This window comes from Phaenicophaeus curvirostris, chromosome 1 (genome assembly GCF_032191515.1).
Source record: "Phaenicophaeus curvirostris isolate KB17595 chromosome 1, BPBGC_Pcur_1.0, whole genome shotgun sequence".
NCBI classification, from domain to species: Eukaryota; Metazoa; Chordata; class Aves; order Cuculiformes; family Cuculidae; genus Phaenicophaeus; species Phaenicophaeus curvirostris.
The window spans coordinates 65,461,688-65,479,186 of NC_091392.1; the positions used below are offsets into that span (position 1 = coordinate 65,461,688).

General features: G+C 42.1%; 1 protein-coding gene across 11 annotated transcripts in view; it reads left to right on the top strand.

Moving 5' to 3' along the window:
- Positions 1-175: 175 nt before the first annotated feature.
- The window catches only part of ERC1 (ELKS/RAB6-interacting/CAST family member 1), a 306,998-nt gene continuing 289,674 nt past the window's right edge, over positions 176-17,499 (top strand). For 4 of the 11 annotated variants that reach the window (XM_069860891.1, XM_069860949.1, XM_069860933.1 and 1 more), the window contains exons 1-2: positions 178-298; positions 13,628-14,461. In XM_069860891.1, coding sequence (XP_069716992.1) covers positions 13,793-14,461 — 669 coding nt within the window. In that variant the 5' untranslated portion in view covers positions 178-298; positions 13,628-13,792. Of the gene's footprint in view, positions 299-13,627; positions 14,462-17,499 lie in introns of all 11 variants that reach the window. The other 7 variants (XM_069860869.1, XM_069860924.1, XM_069860880.1 and 4 more) reach the window with 4 other exon arrangements.

Below are 17,499 nucleotides of genomic sequence, written 5' to 3' on the forward strand. Positions count from 1 at the left end.
CCTCCCCGAGGAGGCGGGGAGGGAACCCCGGTCTCGTGAGCGAACGCGGCGGCGGGGGAGGGGGCGTGGCTTATATCGGGGGGCGCGCCCTAGCGCGGGGGGGGCGTGGCCTCCGTCGGCGGCGGCAGGGGCGGGGCTCGCGCGCGCGCGCCTCGCGCCGGGGGCGCGGGAGGGAGCGGCGGCGCTCGGGCGCGCGCGCGGGTTAAGACAGCGAGAGAGAGAGAGAGAGAGAGTGTGAGAGCGTGAAGCCGCCGGAGCTCGGCGATAACCGGAGCCGCCGCCGCCGCGCACCCCCCAGGTGAGGGGCCTCGCTCGGGGAGGAAGGGGAGGGAACGGGCTGGAGGTTAAGGCTCGCTACCGGCCGCTGGGGGGAGCCCGGGGCGGGGCGGGGCTTGCGGTGGCCGGCGGCTGCGGGTCGCGGCGCGGGGGCCTCTCCGCCGCCGAGCTGGCCGCGCAGGTGGGTGCGGGTCCGCCGCCCCGGGGCAGGGACGGGGCGTGAGGGGTGGGGGGGGATGCCGGGTGTCTCCCCTCCGGAGAGCGGTGGCGGCAAAGCGTCCCCGGGAGCCGCCGGGCAGCGCCTCCCGGTCCCCGCCCTGGAGCGGCGGGGCGGGCTGCGGCGCCCGGGCGCGGTTCGGGTTCGCCTCCTTCGCGCTCCTCCCGGGGCTTCGCGCGTGTCTTCCCCGTCCCCGCTTGTTCAGCCCGTCCTTGGGGGCACCACACGGCTTTATTGTCTCACCGGCACCCTCTGAGGTAACGGGGGCCGGTGTCCTCCTACCCAGACCTTGCGGTCTTCTTGGATTTATAATGTTTTTGGTCTCTTTGTAATTTTTTTTTTTCCTCCCCTCTGGAGGCCGAGCGGTCGCGTTTCATTTATTTTATTACATCTGCTACAAAGTGAGCGTCAGCTGACACGGTGCTTTGTTTCTGAATCCGCTGCCATCCCAAGGCATGTGTCAGGAATCGCTGCCTCTTCCCACATCTGTCTCGTTTGTAACCTGAACTCGAAATCTTAGTTACAAAGTCTGCAATTTTATTTTACATGAATCGTTGCGCGCACGTTATGGTTTGTGACAGTGTAGTGTAATTCACTTTAAAGTGAAACCCCAGTGGAAATGAGAGATTCAGAGATAGGAAGAAGAGATGTACAACGCCTACGGAGGTGGTGGCCAAGGAAGGTGTTATAGAAGCCAAGAGAATGAAAACAAGTGGATAGAAGTAGAATCGGTAAGAAGAACACTGTACATTTACCGTCTTATCCAACCTCGTTTTAGGGGCACATGGATGTATGTGAGCTGGTCGTAGCTGGATAACATGCTACCCCAAATCCAACAGGTTTGAATGAAAAAAAGTTGTCTGGCTTGACTGCTGGGTTGTGATTCTTAAACAGTGGCCAATTAGGCTACAATATCTACAGCAGTAACCTCCACCAGCTGCCTGCCCTACTTCTCTCCTGAAGGTTACTGGGTCCATAGCAGTAGGTGGCTGAACATATGTCTCCTCCTGAGCTACTGTGATCTACAGCCTGGCATGTTACTGTATTTTGTGTTGAAAACTCCAGCAGCTCAGCTCTGTGCCCCAATTCAGGGTCACTTATGAGTCAGCACCTGTATGAAGGAAGGTTAAAAGAGAAAAATCACTACCTTGCCTGTGATGGTCTGAGCAGAGCTGGTGGGACAATGTATTTCTAGTACTGAATTATTTGGACTAACCCACTAGTTATTAAATGACTGAGGCAGCTGTACTGAGTGTAGTTCAGTTTTGGAAGCATAGTTCAGAACTTTATCACAGAGCAGCAGTTCCATGAATAGTCCAGTATGTGACTTTATTATATCATCCAGAAATGTGGAGTTGTCTACCAAGCTGCAAGATGGGCTGTAACTAGAAAAAGATGGGATCTGCTGGGTAAAACATGAACTTATCATAATATTTGTTAGAATTTGATCTTTCTCCACATTTTCCGGGAAACCAGTTTAGCTGTAATCAAATCACTGTAAGCACCTTAGCAGGTTTTCTTCGGTTTGGGTTTCTGTTATCTGGGCTGTGTTGAAGCATCATGTTCTTCCTAAGTCTTAGCATTGTTTCTTTGATCCTATCATGAGGTTTTATGAGATTCTGTTCACATAACTTTTCATCTCTTAACATCTGGCTAATGGCCTGGCTGGCAAAAAAAAGCAGGTTTGGTATTTACGTGGCCTGTACTTTTTTATTGAATTGCAAATCTTGGTCATGAAAGAAACCTAGGGATTTTTTTTTTTTCTGAATCTGCCACTTCCTTGGTTCCTGGAAGCAGTTATCTGTGTTGCTACATGAATAGAAATAGCTTGCCCTGCCATTGTAAGCAGTGCACAAGTTCCTTGCTATTATTCCTTATTTTGTGAAGCAGGATACTCATCCATTGTTATCCCTCCTCCCCTGACTGCTCTCTATTTTCAAGCCTATTCCCTGAAAATCCTCTCTTCTGTGAGGGGTTTGTTGCACTTATCTGCCTAAGCCACTCAAAAACTGTAGTACTTTTTTTAAAAGTATGGCTTGTTTTATCTCAGTATGGTATGGTTAGGGATAGATGGATGGATGGATGCAGTTTTTTAAATAACCAGACTGATTTCTAGGACAATAATACGCATTCTTGAACCTTGCTGGCTGCCCTGCTGTAAGAGCACTCTGAGTGATGAGGATTCTTTCAATTACTGCCTGTTTCTGCCAAGAGTTTAACTGTATGGCATTCATACAGCGTGAGATCCTAGAAAATCCAATGCTCACATAGGAAAAGTGATGTTTTCTAGTATATGGAACAGAACTTTGTTGACAGGGTGAGATTATGATAGAAATTCTGTAGTTGGAGCATGCTTCTCTTCGCACAGTGATGTTAATTGTGCTGACTTTAGGCTAGCTGTCTACAGGGATGCACTGATGCTTCTAGGTACCTCTGGGCTTTTGCAATATCTTTATCACTTTAGCATCAATTTTCCACCATTGGGAAGTTGGTTGCCTGCTGCCTGAGGGGAATGGAGAAACAACCATGCATAAAAACATAGTATTTACTCACTGTACACTCTAAAAATAAGGATAAAAATGCTCTAGCCATACAATGACAAAAAATTAATGGCCACAAGTCTTCAGTCTCCTAAGTGACTAGAAGAATGAGAGTTATTTTAATCAGTTCCTTGTTAGGAAGCTTATGTGTATGTTCCGACTACTGCTGCTTTTTGTGTTTTGGACTCCTTAAAAACAGAAAAAGATGCTTGGTAATTCTTGCTAAGCATCCTCTGTGCTTTAAACTGAAAGACGTATAAGTGGCTCCCATTCGTTGCACAAAACAAATCCTGATGCACCTTCCAAGCCTGCCTACATGTGTTAGGGTTAAAAATGTAGGACCGTGTGGGTCATTGGGTCCAATCCCTGGTAAAACTAGACAAGAGTCAGGAATGGAGAATGATCCATACTATATCTGTACCATGTGCTAATCATCCTGTAACAAATTCAGCAGTGCCAATCTTAAAGCTGTTGGAGAGAATAAGCACTGGAACAGTGTCCAAGACTTCTGTCACATCTCGGAAGCCTTTAAATGTGATGTCTAGACAGCATTAAGAAATGTGTGCCCCGGTCTCTGGAGCAAGACAGAACAATTTCTACTGGTACGCAGTAAGCTGCCAAAGGGCAAGAAGTTGCTCATGCACCTGAATTTAGTGATCAGGTTAACTCTTAGTACCCTGTGAGTAGAACCATATTAGTCTGACAAATGAGGTGAGGTAAGGCCTTTAGAAATATCAGTAGCACCTCATGTTCTCCCCTGAGTTGAGGACGGCCTCCAGAGCTTTAAGAAAAAAGAAGTAGTGATGTATTACAAAGAATATATAAATATGAGTAAATAAAGAGATCACTGAAATAACATGCATTTTTATAATAATAGTAAGCCTTTTTGGTTTTCTGGACTCATTTTTTTAGGAAAGAAGATATAAACAAAGGAAGCTGTGGTGGTAGAAGCATATACTTCATGCTGATAGCCAGAGAATTCTAAGAAACAAAACCTGATGTCAGTTAAAACTGCTTTTGCAAAGAGGCTGTTAAAGAGTAGAGCATGTTCTATCATCATATTCCTGTCTTCCTTGTGGAATAAGTAGATCTCATGAAAGGAAATGTATACTTGTGGGAGACAAATTAACAGGGAAGCAGATGCAGATTTCTGGCTCTTGTGTAGAGGCTTGTGGGTTGTGTAGGTATTCTGGATGGGATATCTTGTAGGAATGAGAGAGAAGAATAGGAAACAGAACAGTGTCTAAAAAGGACAGATAATCAAGAAGTTTCCATGTTCTTTGATGACCTGAAGTGTATGTGTGGCATTTACGTTAACCTTTCAAATTTAAAAAGTGTGTAACAGGAGTGTCAGTTCATGTCTAGAAGCAAAACATTTTTTTGACAAATGACTGCTGGGTTTTTCCTCAAAATGTTAGTGCCAGGGTTGATGCCTTTTACGAAACCTAGTTTTCAATATGTCAGTTACCTAAAGATTATCAGGGGTTTTTGAGATATTTTTCTGGGAATATTTGTATGTGTGCTTGGGGGGGGATTTATTGATTCCTGTCTTCCCATGTTCAGTGAGGCAGAACAAGGGCACCGTTTCTTTCAGTGAACTTGGCAGATGTGCAAGTTAGTGAACTTACTTTAGGAAAAAATAACCTACCTTTAAAAAGGATTGGACATAAACAGTGCTTGGGCATCTGTTCACATGCTATTTAGGAATAAGTTGTAGTATGAGTTGTTCCATTTTTGTCTTCTTTCCATCTTAATTTCGATCATCCCTTTTGCTTTCTTGCTTTCAAGGCCATGAGGATAAGAACATTTTGATATGGATAAACAATTCTGAATTCCATGGGTTCAGTGCCTTGTGTTCAGCATTGGCTGGCTCGCAAACAATTTCCAAAGTAAACTTTCTTCTGTCATTTTCCGTTGTAGTGGTCATTAACTTAACATGAAAAGTAGTGAGCTTTCTTACCTTCCAGAACTAGTCAAACCTAAAAGCTACATTATAGTCCTAAGATAATTGCTTGACGTTTTTTATGTAAAGTAGCTTAGCAGCAGTAGCTTTTGCAGTTGTGGTGTGCACTAGAATGTGACAGGAATTTAGTTTTTCTGTCTTTGGCTTGGTTGACACACCTGTAAGTTGTGAATCCTGTCTTTTCTGTCATCACACCCACTGTTTGAATTCCAGGGTAAAGGTATTTGTCAGAGTTTCACTGGAATATAAGTGTCTCCTGTTTTGGAATTTAATTTTTTTTTTTCTTTTTTCCCCTTTCTCTGTACTGGGGTCCAGGTCCCATTGTGTAATCAAATAATTTCAAATAATTCTTATTTGTGATTAACTATTAAGGTATGAATTCTGAAATTGTGAACAATTGCTATCTCCATTTATGAAGTCTAATGTGCCTGCTATGCTGCTTCATCAGATTTAAGACAGCTCTTCTAAAGGCTGAAGTTTTCTGTTGCTGTTATAACGCTGACATTCAAAGCTTTCCTTGTGCACACAGGGATTAGTGCTACAAGAAAGTTCAGTCTTCTGGGAGCTGAGTATATGGCTTCCATTACGCTGAGGGGAGACACTAGCAGGGTCGCTGCGCTGTAAGATGTGCTTGCTAGTGTAGTTCGTGATTAGATGCCCCCTGCATTCCTGACCAACAGGTTGTGGTGGTGCTACGGTGTTGACTCTGTGAACATTGTTGCCTGTCAGCTGGTGTCAGTCCTAAAGAGAAACCTCAGAAGGAGCCACAAAGAAAATGTTAACTTGCTAAAGGCTGCAGAAGTTATTCCTAATTTATTTTTGTTTTAATGATTACTGGAAGAAGGGTAACATTGTGCCCATTTTTAAGAAAGGTGGAAAAGATGACCCTGAGAACTACTGACCTGTCAGCCTCACCTCTGTGCCTGGGGAGATCATGGAACAGATCCTCCTTGAAGCTATGCTAAAGCACATGGAGGTGATTACTGGCAGCCAGCACGGCTTCACCAGGGGCAAATCCTGTTTGACCAACTTAGTAGCTTTCTATGACAGGGTGGCCACAGCAGTGGACACGGGTAAACCGACGGATGTGATCTATCTGGACTTGCATAAAGCCTTTGACATGGTCCCCCACAACATCCTTCTCTCTAAATTGGAGAGATATGGATTTGATGGGTGGATGGCACAATGGATAAGAAACTGATTGGAGGGTCATATTCAAAGAGTAGTGGTCAATGGCTTAAAGTACAGATGAAGATCCAAGACTAGTGGTGTCCCTCAGGGGTCCGTACTGGGCCTGGTGCTGTTTAATATCTTCATCAATGATATTGACAGCGAGATTGAGTGCACCCTCAGCAAGTTTGCAGATGACACCAAGCTGAGTGGTGCAGTTGTCACATTGGAAGGATGGGATGTCATCCAGAGGGACCTGGACAGGCTGGAGAAGTGAGGCTGTGAGAACCTTATGAGGTTCAACAAGGCCGAGTGCAAGATCCTACACCTGGGTCGGGTCAGTCCCCATTTTCAGTACAGGATGGGGGATGATGTGATTGAGAGCAGCCCTGCAGAGAAGGACTTGGGAGTGGTGATCGATGAGAAGCTTGACATGAGCCAGCAGTGTTCGCTTGCAGCCCAGAAGGCCAACTGTATCCTGGGCTGCATCAAAAGAAGTGTGGCCAGCAGGTCAAGGGAGGTGATTCTGCCCCTCTGATCCTTTCTTGTGAGACCTCATCTGGAGTATAGTGTCCAGTCTCACCATAAGAAGGAAACGGAGCTGTTGAAATGGGTCCACAGGAGGGCTACAAAGATGATCAGAGGACTGGAGCACCTCCCATATGAGGACAGGCTGTGGGAGTTGGGCTTGTTCAGCATGGAGATGGAAGGCTCTGGGGAGATCTTATAGCAACCTTCCAGTACCTGAAAGGAGCCTACAAGAAAGCTGGAGAGGGGCTATTCATAGAGGCTTGTAGTGAAAGGATGAGGGGGAACAGATATGAACTGGAGAAGGGCAGATTTAGGCTAGACATGAGGAAGAATTTCTTTACCATGAGAGTGGTGAGGCACTGGCACAGGTTGCCCAGGGAAGCTGTGGCTGCCACATCCCTGGAGGTGTTTAAGGCGAGTTTGGATGGGGCCTTGGGTAGCCTGGTCTGGTGGGATGTCCCTGTCTGTGGCAGGGGTGTTCGAGCCAGATGATCTTTAAAGTCCCTTCCAACCCTAACTATTCTATGATTCTAAATGTAAGCAAGGATTTTCCTATATTTCTGTAATATGGTTTTCTGTATTTGGTTTGCTTACTTAGAAGTAGTTACTGTGGTATTAGTATTTGTCCTGGAGTAGAGGGGCATATTGAAGGCATCATCTAGTTTTATGACAGATATATCTGCAGAGGTTAGCAAAACTTTGTGTTCATTAATCTTCTGTTTTCTGTCAGCTGTAGCCAGGAATGTCTGCTTTCTGAGCCATTTGCTCATATAAAATACTAGATATAGCGGCTGAATGTGACAGCATTGGTAAACACATCTCATTTTATTGGATTCTTTATCCTGAAGTTGATGTTAATCTGATCCCTCCAGAGTTTCTAACATTTCTACCATGCCTGAATACAACTCTTCTATTGAAAACCACCAGACCTTATTCCTGTCCTCTCTCACTTCCTAATTGCCTTACGAATAAGTCTGCATGAAGTTGTGCAAGTTGCATTTTGCTGTTTTTTCAGCATGCTCCATTCTGCTACAGGAATTACTAGTTTTCATGTTTCTTTGAATTACCGTTTTCACTGATGTGTGGTTCTGTATATCACTACTTGGAGAAGGTAGCTACCTTAATGTTTTGAAGAAGGCTTGATTCTCCATTGCTTTTCACTGGCTATGACTAGGCTGTTGTAAAGAAAAAGCATTTTAGGCACCACAAATTGCACTGTAGTGCATTTAAGTGCTTACTGACAGATTATAAACTTTTTTCACAGTTCATGGTATCTGAGTGTATTTGAACAGTTACCTGTGGTCTTAGAAGACCTTTTTCATAGCTGGCTCTTTAGGCAAGACGTGCTTTTCTCTCTTCCTTTTCCAACAGAAAATGTCCTTTTTTTCAATTTTTTTTCAAAATGCAATATTAAGTAACTCTCATCTATTCTTCTTTTCTGCTTCCGATAGTCCTTTCAAGCTTTTCCATAATCACTAGATAGCATTGAAGCAGGTCAATTATATGTCTCTACTTGCAAAGCTGCTGTGCCAATCTCGGATATCTATATGAAGTTTTTACTTTGGTTGAGGTTGATCTTTGGGATCTCTTTATTTGGCTTGCAGATGAGATGCTGTTTGGAAATTTTTATTCTCTTAGTGAAGAGTGAACAAGATAATTTTATTTTGCAAATGTTAAGATACACAAGCTACCTTGAGGGAAAAATGGTTTAGCACTGGCTTCAGTAGTTTTGTGGTTTTAAACACTTGCAGTTTATAGTCTCTTTCTTTGTAATCTTAGATAAGGGTTCCTGTAGTGACAGAAAGGACCAAAAGTTTTTGAAACCTACAGGACAGTTTGCAAAGGAAAAATGGTCAATATAGTTCTGTCACAGTTGGACAGTATTCCTTGTTGTTATCACGCAGCCTGTAAGATTAAGTGGTTATTTATTCGTGACTAAATTTAGGGTCAGAGTAGAGGAGGAAAAAAGAAACAGTGCTGCATTTTAAGGTCATAGTAGGTAGGATGGATTCCTCAGAAGGAGGATCTGGGGAACTGCAGGCCTCTCAGCCTGACCTCAGTGCTGGGGAAGGTAATGGAGCAGATAATCTTGAGTTCCATCATGTGGCATGTACAGGGCAACCAGGTAATCAGGCCCAGTTATCGTGGGTTCACAAAAGGCAAGTCCTACTTGACTGACCTGATCTACTTCTTTGACAAGGTGACCCACTGAGTGAATGAAGGAAAATCTGTGGAAGTTGTCTACCTAGACTTTAGTAAAGCCTTTGGCACTATTTCCCACAGCATTCTCCTGGGAAAACTCTGCTTGTGGCTTGGACTGGTGTACTCAAGCTAGTTAAAAAAAATTTGAATGAAGGGGCACAGAGAGTTTGTGGTTAATGGAGTTAAATCCAGTTGGTAGCCAGTCACAAGTGGTGTTCTCCAGGGCTCGGTGCTGGGGCCAGTTCTGTTCAATATCTTTATCAATGATGTGGATGAGAGGATTGAGTGCTCCCTCAGTAAGTTTGCAGCTGATACCAAGTTAGGCAGGAGTGTTGGTCTGTTTGACAGCAGGGGCTCTGTGGAGTGACCTGGGCTGGCTGGCTTCTTGAGATCAGTTGTATGGAATTCAACAAGGCCAAATGCTGGGTCCTGCGCTTGGGTCACAACAACCCCATGCCATGCTACAGGCTTGGGGACGAATGACTGGAAAGCTACCTGGCACAAAAGAAACTGGGAGTTTTGGTCGACAGCTGGCTGAATACGAGCCAGCAGTGAGTCCGTGTAGCCAAGAAGATCAGCGGCATCCTGGCTTGTATCAAAAATGGTGTGGCTAGTAGGATTAGGGAAGTGACTGTACCCCTGTACTTGGTGCTGCTGAGGCTGCACCTTGAACACTGCATGCAGTTTTGGGTGCCTCGGTACAAGAAAGACATTGAGGTGCTGGAGCATGTCCAGAGAAGGGCGATGAAGCTGGTGAAGGCCCTGGAGCATGAGTGTTATGAGGATTGGCTGCAGGGACTGGCGTTGTTTAGCTTGGAGAAGAGGAAGCTGAGGGAAGACCTTAATTGCTCTCTATAACAACCTGAAAGGAGGTTGTAGTAAGGTGGGTGATGGTGGCTTCTCCCAAGTGATAGGTGATAGAATGAGAAGAAATGGCCTCAAATAGCACCAGGGGAGGTTTAGATTGGATATTAGGCAAAATTTTTTCACTGGAAGAGTGATGAAGAACTGGAACAGGCTGCCCAGGGGAGTGGTGGAGTTGCCATCCCTGGAGGTGTGCAAAAAATGTGTAGATGTGGGGCTTAGGGACACAGTTCAGTGGTGGCTTGGCAGTGTTAGATTAAAGGTTGGACTTGATTATCTTAAATGTCTTTTCCAACCTAAATGATTCTGTAAGAGACTGTACTTCTGAGGTTCCTAGTAAAGTGCTAGTGTGGGTCAGAATATTGAAAATGTTTAAGTTTTCTGGTTATGTTGCTATCTGAGGGAAATGTCCAAACGAAATTACATGGAACTCTTGGAAGGAAATTTGAACTCTTTCTTCTTCCCAATTAATTGGTATAGCAAGTGAGAAAAGGTGGGTTTTGTCCCTTCCTTTACTTCGCTGTTTCTTGGGTGAACAGTGTTTTCCCTAGTGTGAATTGTCTTAGTATCTGCTTCTACTTATGGATTCCTAATAGCAACAAAGTGAAATGGCTAGTGATAAACTCTACTAGAAAAAAAATGGGGGGAGAAGAGTTAAGATTGATTTATATATATATAGGTTCTCTTGAACCATGACAAATCTCTGTATCAGTGAACATACTGAAACTGGCTGCATGGTCAGAAGAGTGTATTTAGTTAATAATTGGAATATTCACAACTTTAAAGTCTAATGGTGTGTAATGGAAGTTCTCATTTCAAGTGAAATACCAGAAGGTTGCATTTACTTTTTTCCAAAGAACTTTTTTTAATCTACTGCTTTTGTTTGGTTTTGCTTTTGGGACATTAGTGCAGTGTAACATCTAGTGGTGGTGATGGCAGTGATGTCGGAGTTCTCCCCAACTTAAACATGTGCCTGCTATGGAAATCCATTCTGTGAGCCTGTTCAACATCTAATTCTAGCAGTTGGCTTTCATAGCTTGTATTATTTGATTTTTTTGAATATTTTTTTTTTCTGGAGTAACAGAGGGGATGGCGTCTACCTGTGAAACAAAGCTTAGAGCTGATTTAGCATAGGATTGGTGTTTCCGCTTATGGGGAATGAGAGCTAACCTGCCTGCTGTGTGTTGGAAGGCACTGCACCTGCTGTGGTACCAGCTCCTTTCAGCTGCCTGGGAAGCTACTTTTCTGTCAAGGACATCAGTCACTTTTATTCTTCGATAAGCTATTAATAGTTCCACAAAATGCGGAAGAAGAAAGCAATTACGTGAATTTAAATAGTGCTTTTCCATTTTGGGGATGATTATCTCATTAGAAATTATCTGAATTCTTTCATGCACTTCTTGTGTGTTGTGAGGCACTTTGGTAGGTGATATTTCTGCATGCAGCATGCAGCAGTAATATACTCCTACCAACTCTTAAACTTGATGTTTTGGGGCAAAAGTGTTTTGGTTAAAACACACAGAATAAAACATATCTAATCTTTTGGTTCAAGTTGAACTCATTTGAAGCTGTTAAGTGAATGAGTGTTTGCACTGATTTGGTGAATTTCTAACAGATGAATTAATTGCTGTGATTTGGATTAATTTCCATGAGAATCCTCGTGAATACAAGCTCTCAGTTGAATGTACTTTATATAGTGTCTAAGAAATCAAGTCTGACTTGTTTTGAGTGCTCAAGTGGTGTCACAGCAGCAATTTTAGAATTTTGATATCTCAGTGAGATTAGTCTGAAATAGCTTTTCTATTTAGAAGCAGTGTTTTTATTCTATATCTGGGGCACAGCGTCTTGCTTATTGAAGCAGCTCCACTGAAACACTGTAGGCTGTGTTACATGGAGCTCAAGTAGAGAAAATGTCTTATCTGTAACTTGTTTAAAAAAAAAAATCTGTAGGTGGTGTTTTGGTAGCTACCCTCAATTATTAATGCTGCTGACTCTTTCCTTGGCCTGTTTTCCTTTACATATGTTTTTAAAATATTCTGTGACAATGTTGTTGCTAGCAGTGGTTGTCATTTAAGGAAAAGAGAAACTGAGAGAAGGAGAGCGCACTTAAACTTCTTGAGGATTGCTCACAAAACAGTATCAGCTTCCATAAGCTTTGTAAAATTACTCATGCTGTTGTATCTTCTGTGAAACGGAAAATGAAAAAATGCTGGTTTGCTTTGATCTTGGCTTTCCATTTAAAGCTTAGGGTTAAACTAAACATTTTAAAACTATTTCTTGTTGTAGTTTTTTGTATACTAACTTGTTTCTGAAAGGAAAAATGTGTCTTTTTCATCAGGCTTTTACTGTTTTTCTTTCTACCTTTTTCCAGTATTTTTATCAACATTATTTTTTATCTCTTCGCCTCCACCTACTTTTTCTATTTATACAGTATTCTTCTCAAGCCTAATCTTTCATGTGCTTGTCCAAGTGTTATCTCACAAGTATACCATAGAGTTTGGGAATAATGATTCCTAATGTTTGGCAAACCAAACTTTCCAGCAGAAGGTGAAGAGAGGTGAAAGCTAGTGTGATGCTGGGACATAGAAGGTGCTGCTGCTTTCAGACACTACCTGGTATTCTTTCATCTAACATGGAGAGGTCAGACCAGGAATGTTTCAGTGGTCTAATTTTGATTTCATTTGAGCCCAACAGTGACTTGAAATAATTTACACGGGGAAAAAATAGGAAAACAAGTGCGAACTGTATAGTGGGAATAGATCTACTGTTTGGTGGCTCAGTCACAAGAATGGATTTTCATCCCTGTTTCTTGCTCTTCTACAAGAACTTGACTGCTAACAGTAGTTTCAGCCCAGTGCCCCTGTACTAAGGAGTTACCTCTTAGCACTGGTAAGACAGCGTGGTGTTACAGTGTAAAAATAAGGGATTTTATTGCATGTGCTGCCAGATTCCATGTCTAAAGAAAAAATAGAGGGGAGGAGGAACTGCAACATGATGATGCCATACTGTTCTGTGTCTTAAAAGGTCCCTGCTCTTGGAACGATATTATTTAATGGAATTTGTCTGAGCTGGTTAATGAGAAGTATATTTTGATTGAAATCTCTGCTTAACCAGAACAAAGATTTAAGTCCTGTTTAGGACTGAGTCCCAGTTCAAGAAGACAGGAGACTGTAACCAGTTTTCATTGCAGATGTGATTTTCTTTTTCTCCTTATCCTCTTTGGTCCCATTGCTGGGGATCAAATGATGTAATGATTCTCCATAGTTTTGGTTTTGACTTCTGAGTTTGGTAGAGGGCTGTCAGCAATGCTGAAAGGATCTGCTAGTCAAGATCATGATTAGAATCATTTCAGTACATCCTGTTCCCATTTACAGGATTATTTTCTCAGCAACAGGGTTTAGAAACTGCATCCTAGGGAGCTAGTGGTGCTTGAAGGAAAAAACACTACTGAATGGGCTTTAAATATTTATTGTCTCCCTTACTCAGAAAGGTAACAGCTGAAGAATTGGGGCCAGTTAGTAATAGGAAAAAAGTTAGACTACTTTTGTAGAGTTCAGGTCATGACTAACAAAATTATGGCTTGATAATTGATGGCCTTTCTCCCCCCTCCTCCCCCCGCCCCCCCTTTACTGTGAAAATATAACAACTGAAAAGCAAGAACAGAAGTTCTTTATTTGAGTTTAAATATTAGAGTTTAAATAAAAGATTGATGCTTTGTGAATGGGAATTGAAAAGGTGCTGGAGAAGTGTAAAGGTAGTAGAATACACTTAATTCTAATTAGGACAAAATATTTTGTGATAAATTAGATTTTTAATCTTATTTTTATTGATACAGTTTTTAATATATTATTTTTATTGATGCAGATATGGTCCTGAACGCCGTGAGCACGTGACTTCAAAGATGGACAACTGGGTCTGTTATAAGTTGTGATTGGCCTTAAGCTGCCTTGCAACCGTTGAAGAACTTAACAGGATTTTTCGTGTTCCTGATTTATGCCTATCTAATTGCCTCACACCACCAGCTTAACCATGTACGGGAGTGCTCGGTCAGTCGGTAAGGTTGAGCCGAGCAACCAGAGTCCAGGGCGTTCACCAAGGCTGCCACGGTCACCACGCTTGGGCCATCGTCGGACCAACAGCACAGGAGGCAGTTCTGGGAGTAGTACTGGGGGTGGCAGTGGGAAAACCCTTTCTATGGAAAATATTCAGTCCTTAAATGCTGCCTATGCTACGTCTGGCCCTATGTATCTTAGTGACCATGAGAACGTGGGTGCAGACACCCCAAAAAGCACCATGACTTTGGGCCGATCTGGGGGGCGGCTGCCTTACGGTGTTAGGATGACTGCAATGGGTAGCAGCCCTAACATTGCCAGTAGTGGAGTTGCCAGCGATACTATCGCATTTGGAGAGCACCATCTCCCCCCAGTGAGTATGGCATCCACTGTGCCTCACTCGCTGCGCCAGGCCAGGGATAACACAATAATGGATCTGCAGACGCAACTCAAAGAAGTATTAAGGGAAAATGATCTGCTTCGGAAGGATGTGGAGGTGAAAGAAAGCAAGCTGAGTTCTTCTATGAATAGTATCAAGACCTTCTGGAGTCCTGAGCTAAAAAAGGAGAGAGCGTTGAGGAAAGATGAAGCTTCAAAAATCACCATTTGGAAGGAACAGTATCGAGTTTTGCAAGAAGAAAACCAGGTTTGTCATTTAAAGTCACTGTTGTGTTAGTGCAGTAGCATGATTAAAGGAGTTTATTTAATAAAGTTGCATGTCACATTTAAGCAGCTAAATTATATTGGTGCTTTTCCTAGGTAATTGATATGGGAAAGAAGTTCAGCTTGCAAACCTCTTTTTAAATGTTTCTTGTCAGACCTGTAAGCAACCCTTTGAGTGGTCATTTTTCTTCTTGTGTTGTGTGAGTGTTTTCCTAGGACTGGTGCTAACCACTCTTGTTTTCTTTCAGAAGTGTTTTAACCTGTTCATAATTAATATTCCTCTAGTGCTTACCTCTTGAAGCATTCTCTGAGATGTAGAAGGTATAAACTGCTGACTCCAAATACAACTGATCCATTGCTGAATGTTGACAGGTTGCCAGCAGAGGGAAGTTCACATTAAGCTGGCCTTATTTGAGAGCTCCAGTTAAAATCTCCAGACCTGCAGTTTTCACAAACAGATATAAATTTTGTTCTTGCCTACATTTAAGTAACACTGCTTAGTACTTACTCATCTATTCTTTTGTCGTAAGCTGAGCATATCTTGTTAGGCAACTATCGTAAAGCACCCTGCATGTTTTTTGTAGTGGTCCGGTTAATTAGAGAATAGGCAGAAGAACAGAGAATATTGTGCGTCTAGTTCTTTCATCTTGTCCCTCTTAAAAGCATCCCTGAGTTGGAATAACACTGAGAGGTTGATTAAAATTGTGGTCTCTTTGTAGTCAGCTTTACTTATTAAAAGCTTTTTTTAAAATTTTCCCACCTAGGTCTTTTTGCTAGCTTAATCCTGAAGTAACTGCTTGTTGTTGAGTTTGTGTCCTCCTGTTTAGTTGTTTCTGACAACTAAACAAGTGTCAAGTGTGAATTGGGCATCTCTCCAGCAAGAAGCCTCACCATTTGTGTAGAAAACAGGCCCAGTGTCCAACTCCAGAAGTTTCCTGAAATATCAAGTCAGCTTTCACCATGACAAACTTACTTCATCTGTGAAGTTTTTTAAATATGCAAGAAAGTTTAATTAAAGTTTCCATAAAATTCAAGTGTGATCATGTCCTTCAAGCTCTTGCTATTTTAGGCAGCACTTTTTAAAAGATTTGCTTTAGAAGGTGGAGGGGAGAGGGAAAAACTGCTGGAGGAAAGGATAGTACTGGTAGTACTTGACATGTTATACTTTACTTTCATGTGACCACTCTTTTGACTTCTTGTGGTTAGTGATTATCTGCTACACTGAAACTATCCGAGATTTTCTTTTGACTTTTTAAAGAACGGGGTTGAAGGAAATAAATTGCTTTTCCTGAGTTAGTATGCAATACTTTAATGACCTTCTAACGTAGTTTTTTTACCTGTGCTCTTGCCAAATGGTAAATATCGCAGCACAGGGCTTGTTAATGTGCACAACATTTTGTATTAAATTTCATATGTCTTCTTGGAGTGAAGAAAACCTGAAGTTAAATAGTCTTTATTACAAAAGTAGGATTTCCTTAGAAGGAGTAATCCAGTGAAAATTTTATTTCTAGTGATACAATACCAATGTATGTGGAATACCATTCACTCAACTTTCTGATGCTATTTATTTTTCAGCTGCAGGTGAGTATTTTAATTCTTGAATTCTTTTCATTTTTTAAGCTCTGTTTTCATACTGAAGAGAATGTCTTGGGGTATAATAACATTTTTTCTGAAATAATTTTTGACATTTCAGGGTGCTGTGGAAATAGTGCGAGAAAAATGCAATGAATGTGTGGTTTAGAATGGATTAAGCATTTGATAAATACGTACAGATTGGAAAAACAGTGATTCCTCTCTCTGAGGTTGTTTTTTTTCCCTTGTCTTTCCTTTATCCCCTAATTAAACATTTACAGATATTTCCAAGCCGCTGTTCTCTAAGCAATCACTATAATTACTACCACACTGGTAGAATTGTGTAACTTTGGTCCAAAAAAGAAGGGTGCAATTTAAAAGTAAAAGGGTATTATTGCAATGAGATGTAAAAAATACGAATGCTAATTAATAGATAATAGTTAGCTAACAGCGTGTCCTAATTAAACTCTGAATTCATTATGTATTCTATAGCCTTTTGGAGTTGGTCACTTCAGCCCTTTATAAGGAAGATCAGTTTAATAGGATTTACTGTAATTAAACAGACTTCTCTGTTTAGACAATGAACAAGGGATTTCTCTGATCTACTGGGGGACCAGAAAAATCTCTTCATTACCCCTTCAGCCTCCCTATGAAATGAGTTCCAGTATAATTGCAGGAATCGGTGTTGTAGACCTCAGTATGGGTATTTCAGCACATCGCTTTGTAAAGACTTCTCGCATGGGCAGACCTTGGGCTTTATACTAATTTTAGCTTAAGGCATTGTCAAAAGTTGACTCAGCCCCTGGAGCCAAGATGCTGGCTGACTCATGCCATTATCTCAATCTCTTTGCTGTGATCTTGGCTCTTTAGTCCTCCACCACACTTGATTGTCCCTGATTGTATTATTTTTTTTTTTCTGGTGTTCCTGTCACCTCAACTTTGAGTGATTGTATTACCTCTTGGTTTTGGAAGTTGTTAAAAATATGTGAAAATGTGAGCTCTGGTTGACTGCTGCCTCAGCCTCCTGTGAAAAATGCACTGATGTCTTTGGGTTTCCTTTACCGTTTCCTGGGAACATGTACATATAGATCACAATTATTGATGTATCATTTATCAATTTCCAAGAAATTTTATGGGCTCAATAAAGATCAGAGAATAAGTAGGGAGATTAAAGAGCGTGCTACCTGTCCTGAGGCAGTTGCATCTCTCTCTGTTTGGCTGCATTCTTAGGGTAATAGGTAGCAGGGATATCTTTGATATAATATTGAGAGTGTTGTGTGCATGTGCCTATATAGCTCTCACTTGGGTTGACAGTGTTTTAGTCTTGCTTAGTTGCGGTGTTTTCACCAGTTGTGGTGCAGCACAGCTACTCTGAAAAAATAATACAGCTGCGGAGTGTAGCATATGCTGAACTTTATTTTCATTCTTTATTACTGATCTTGAAGAATG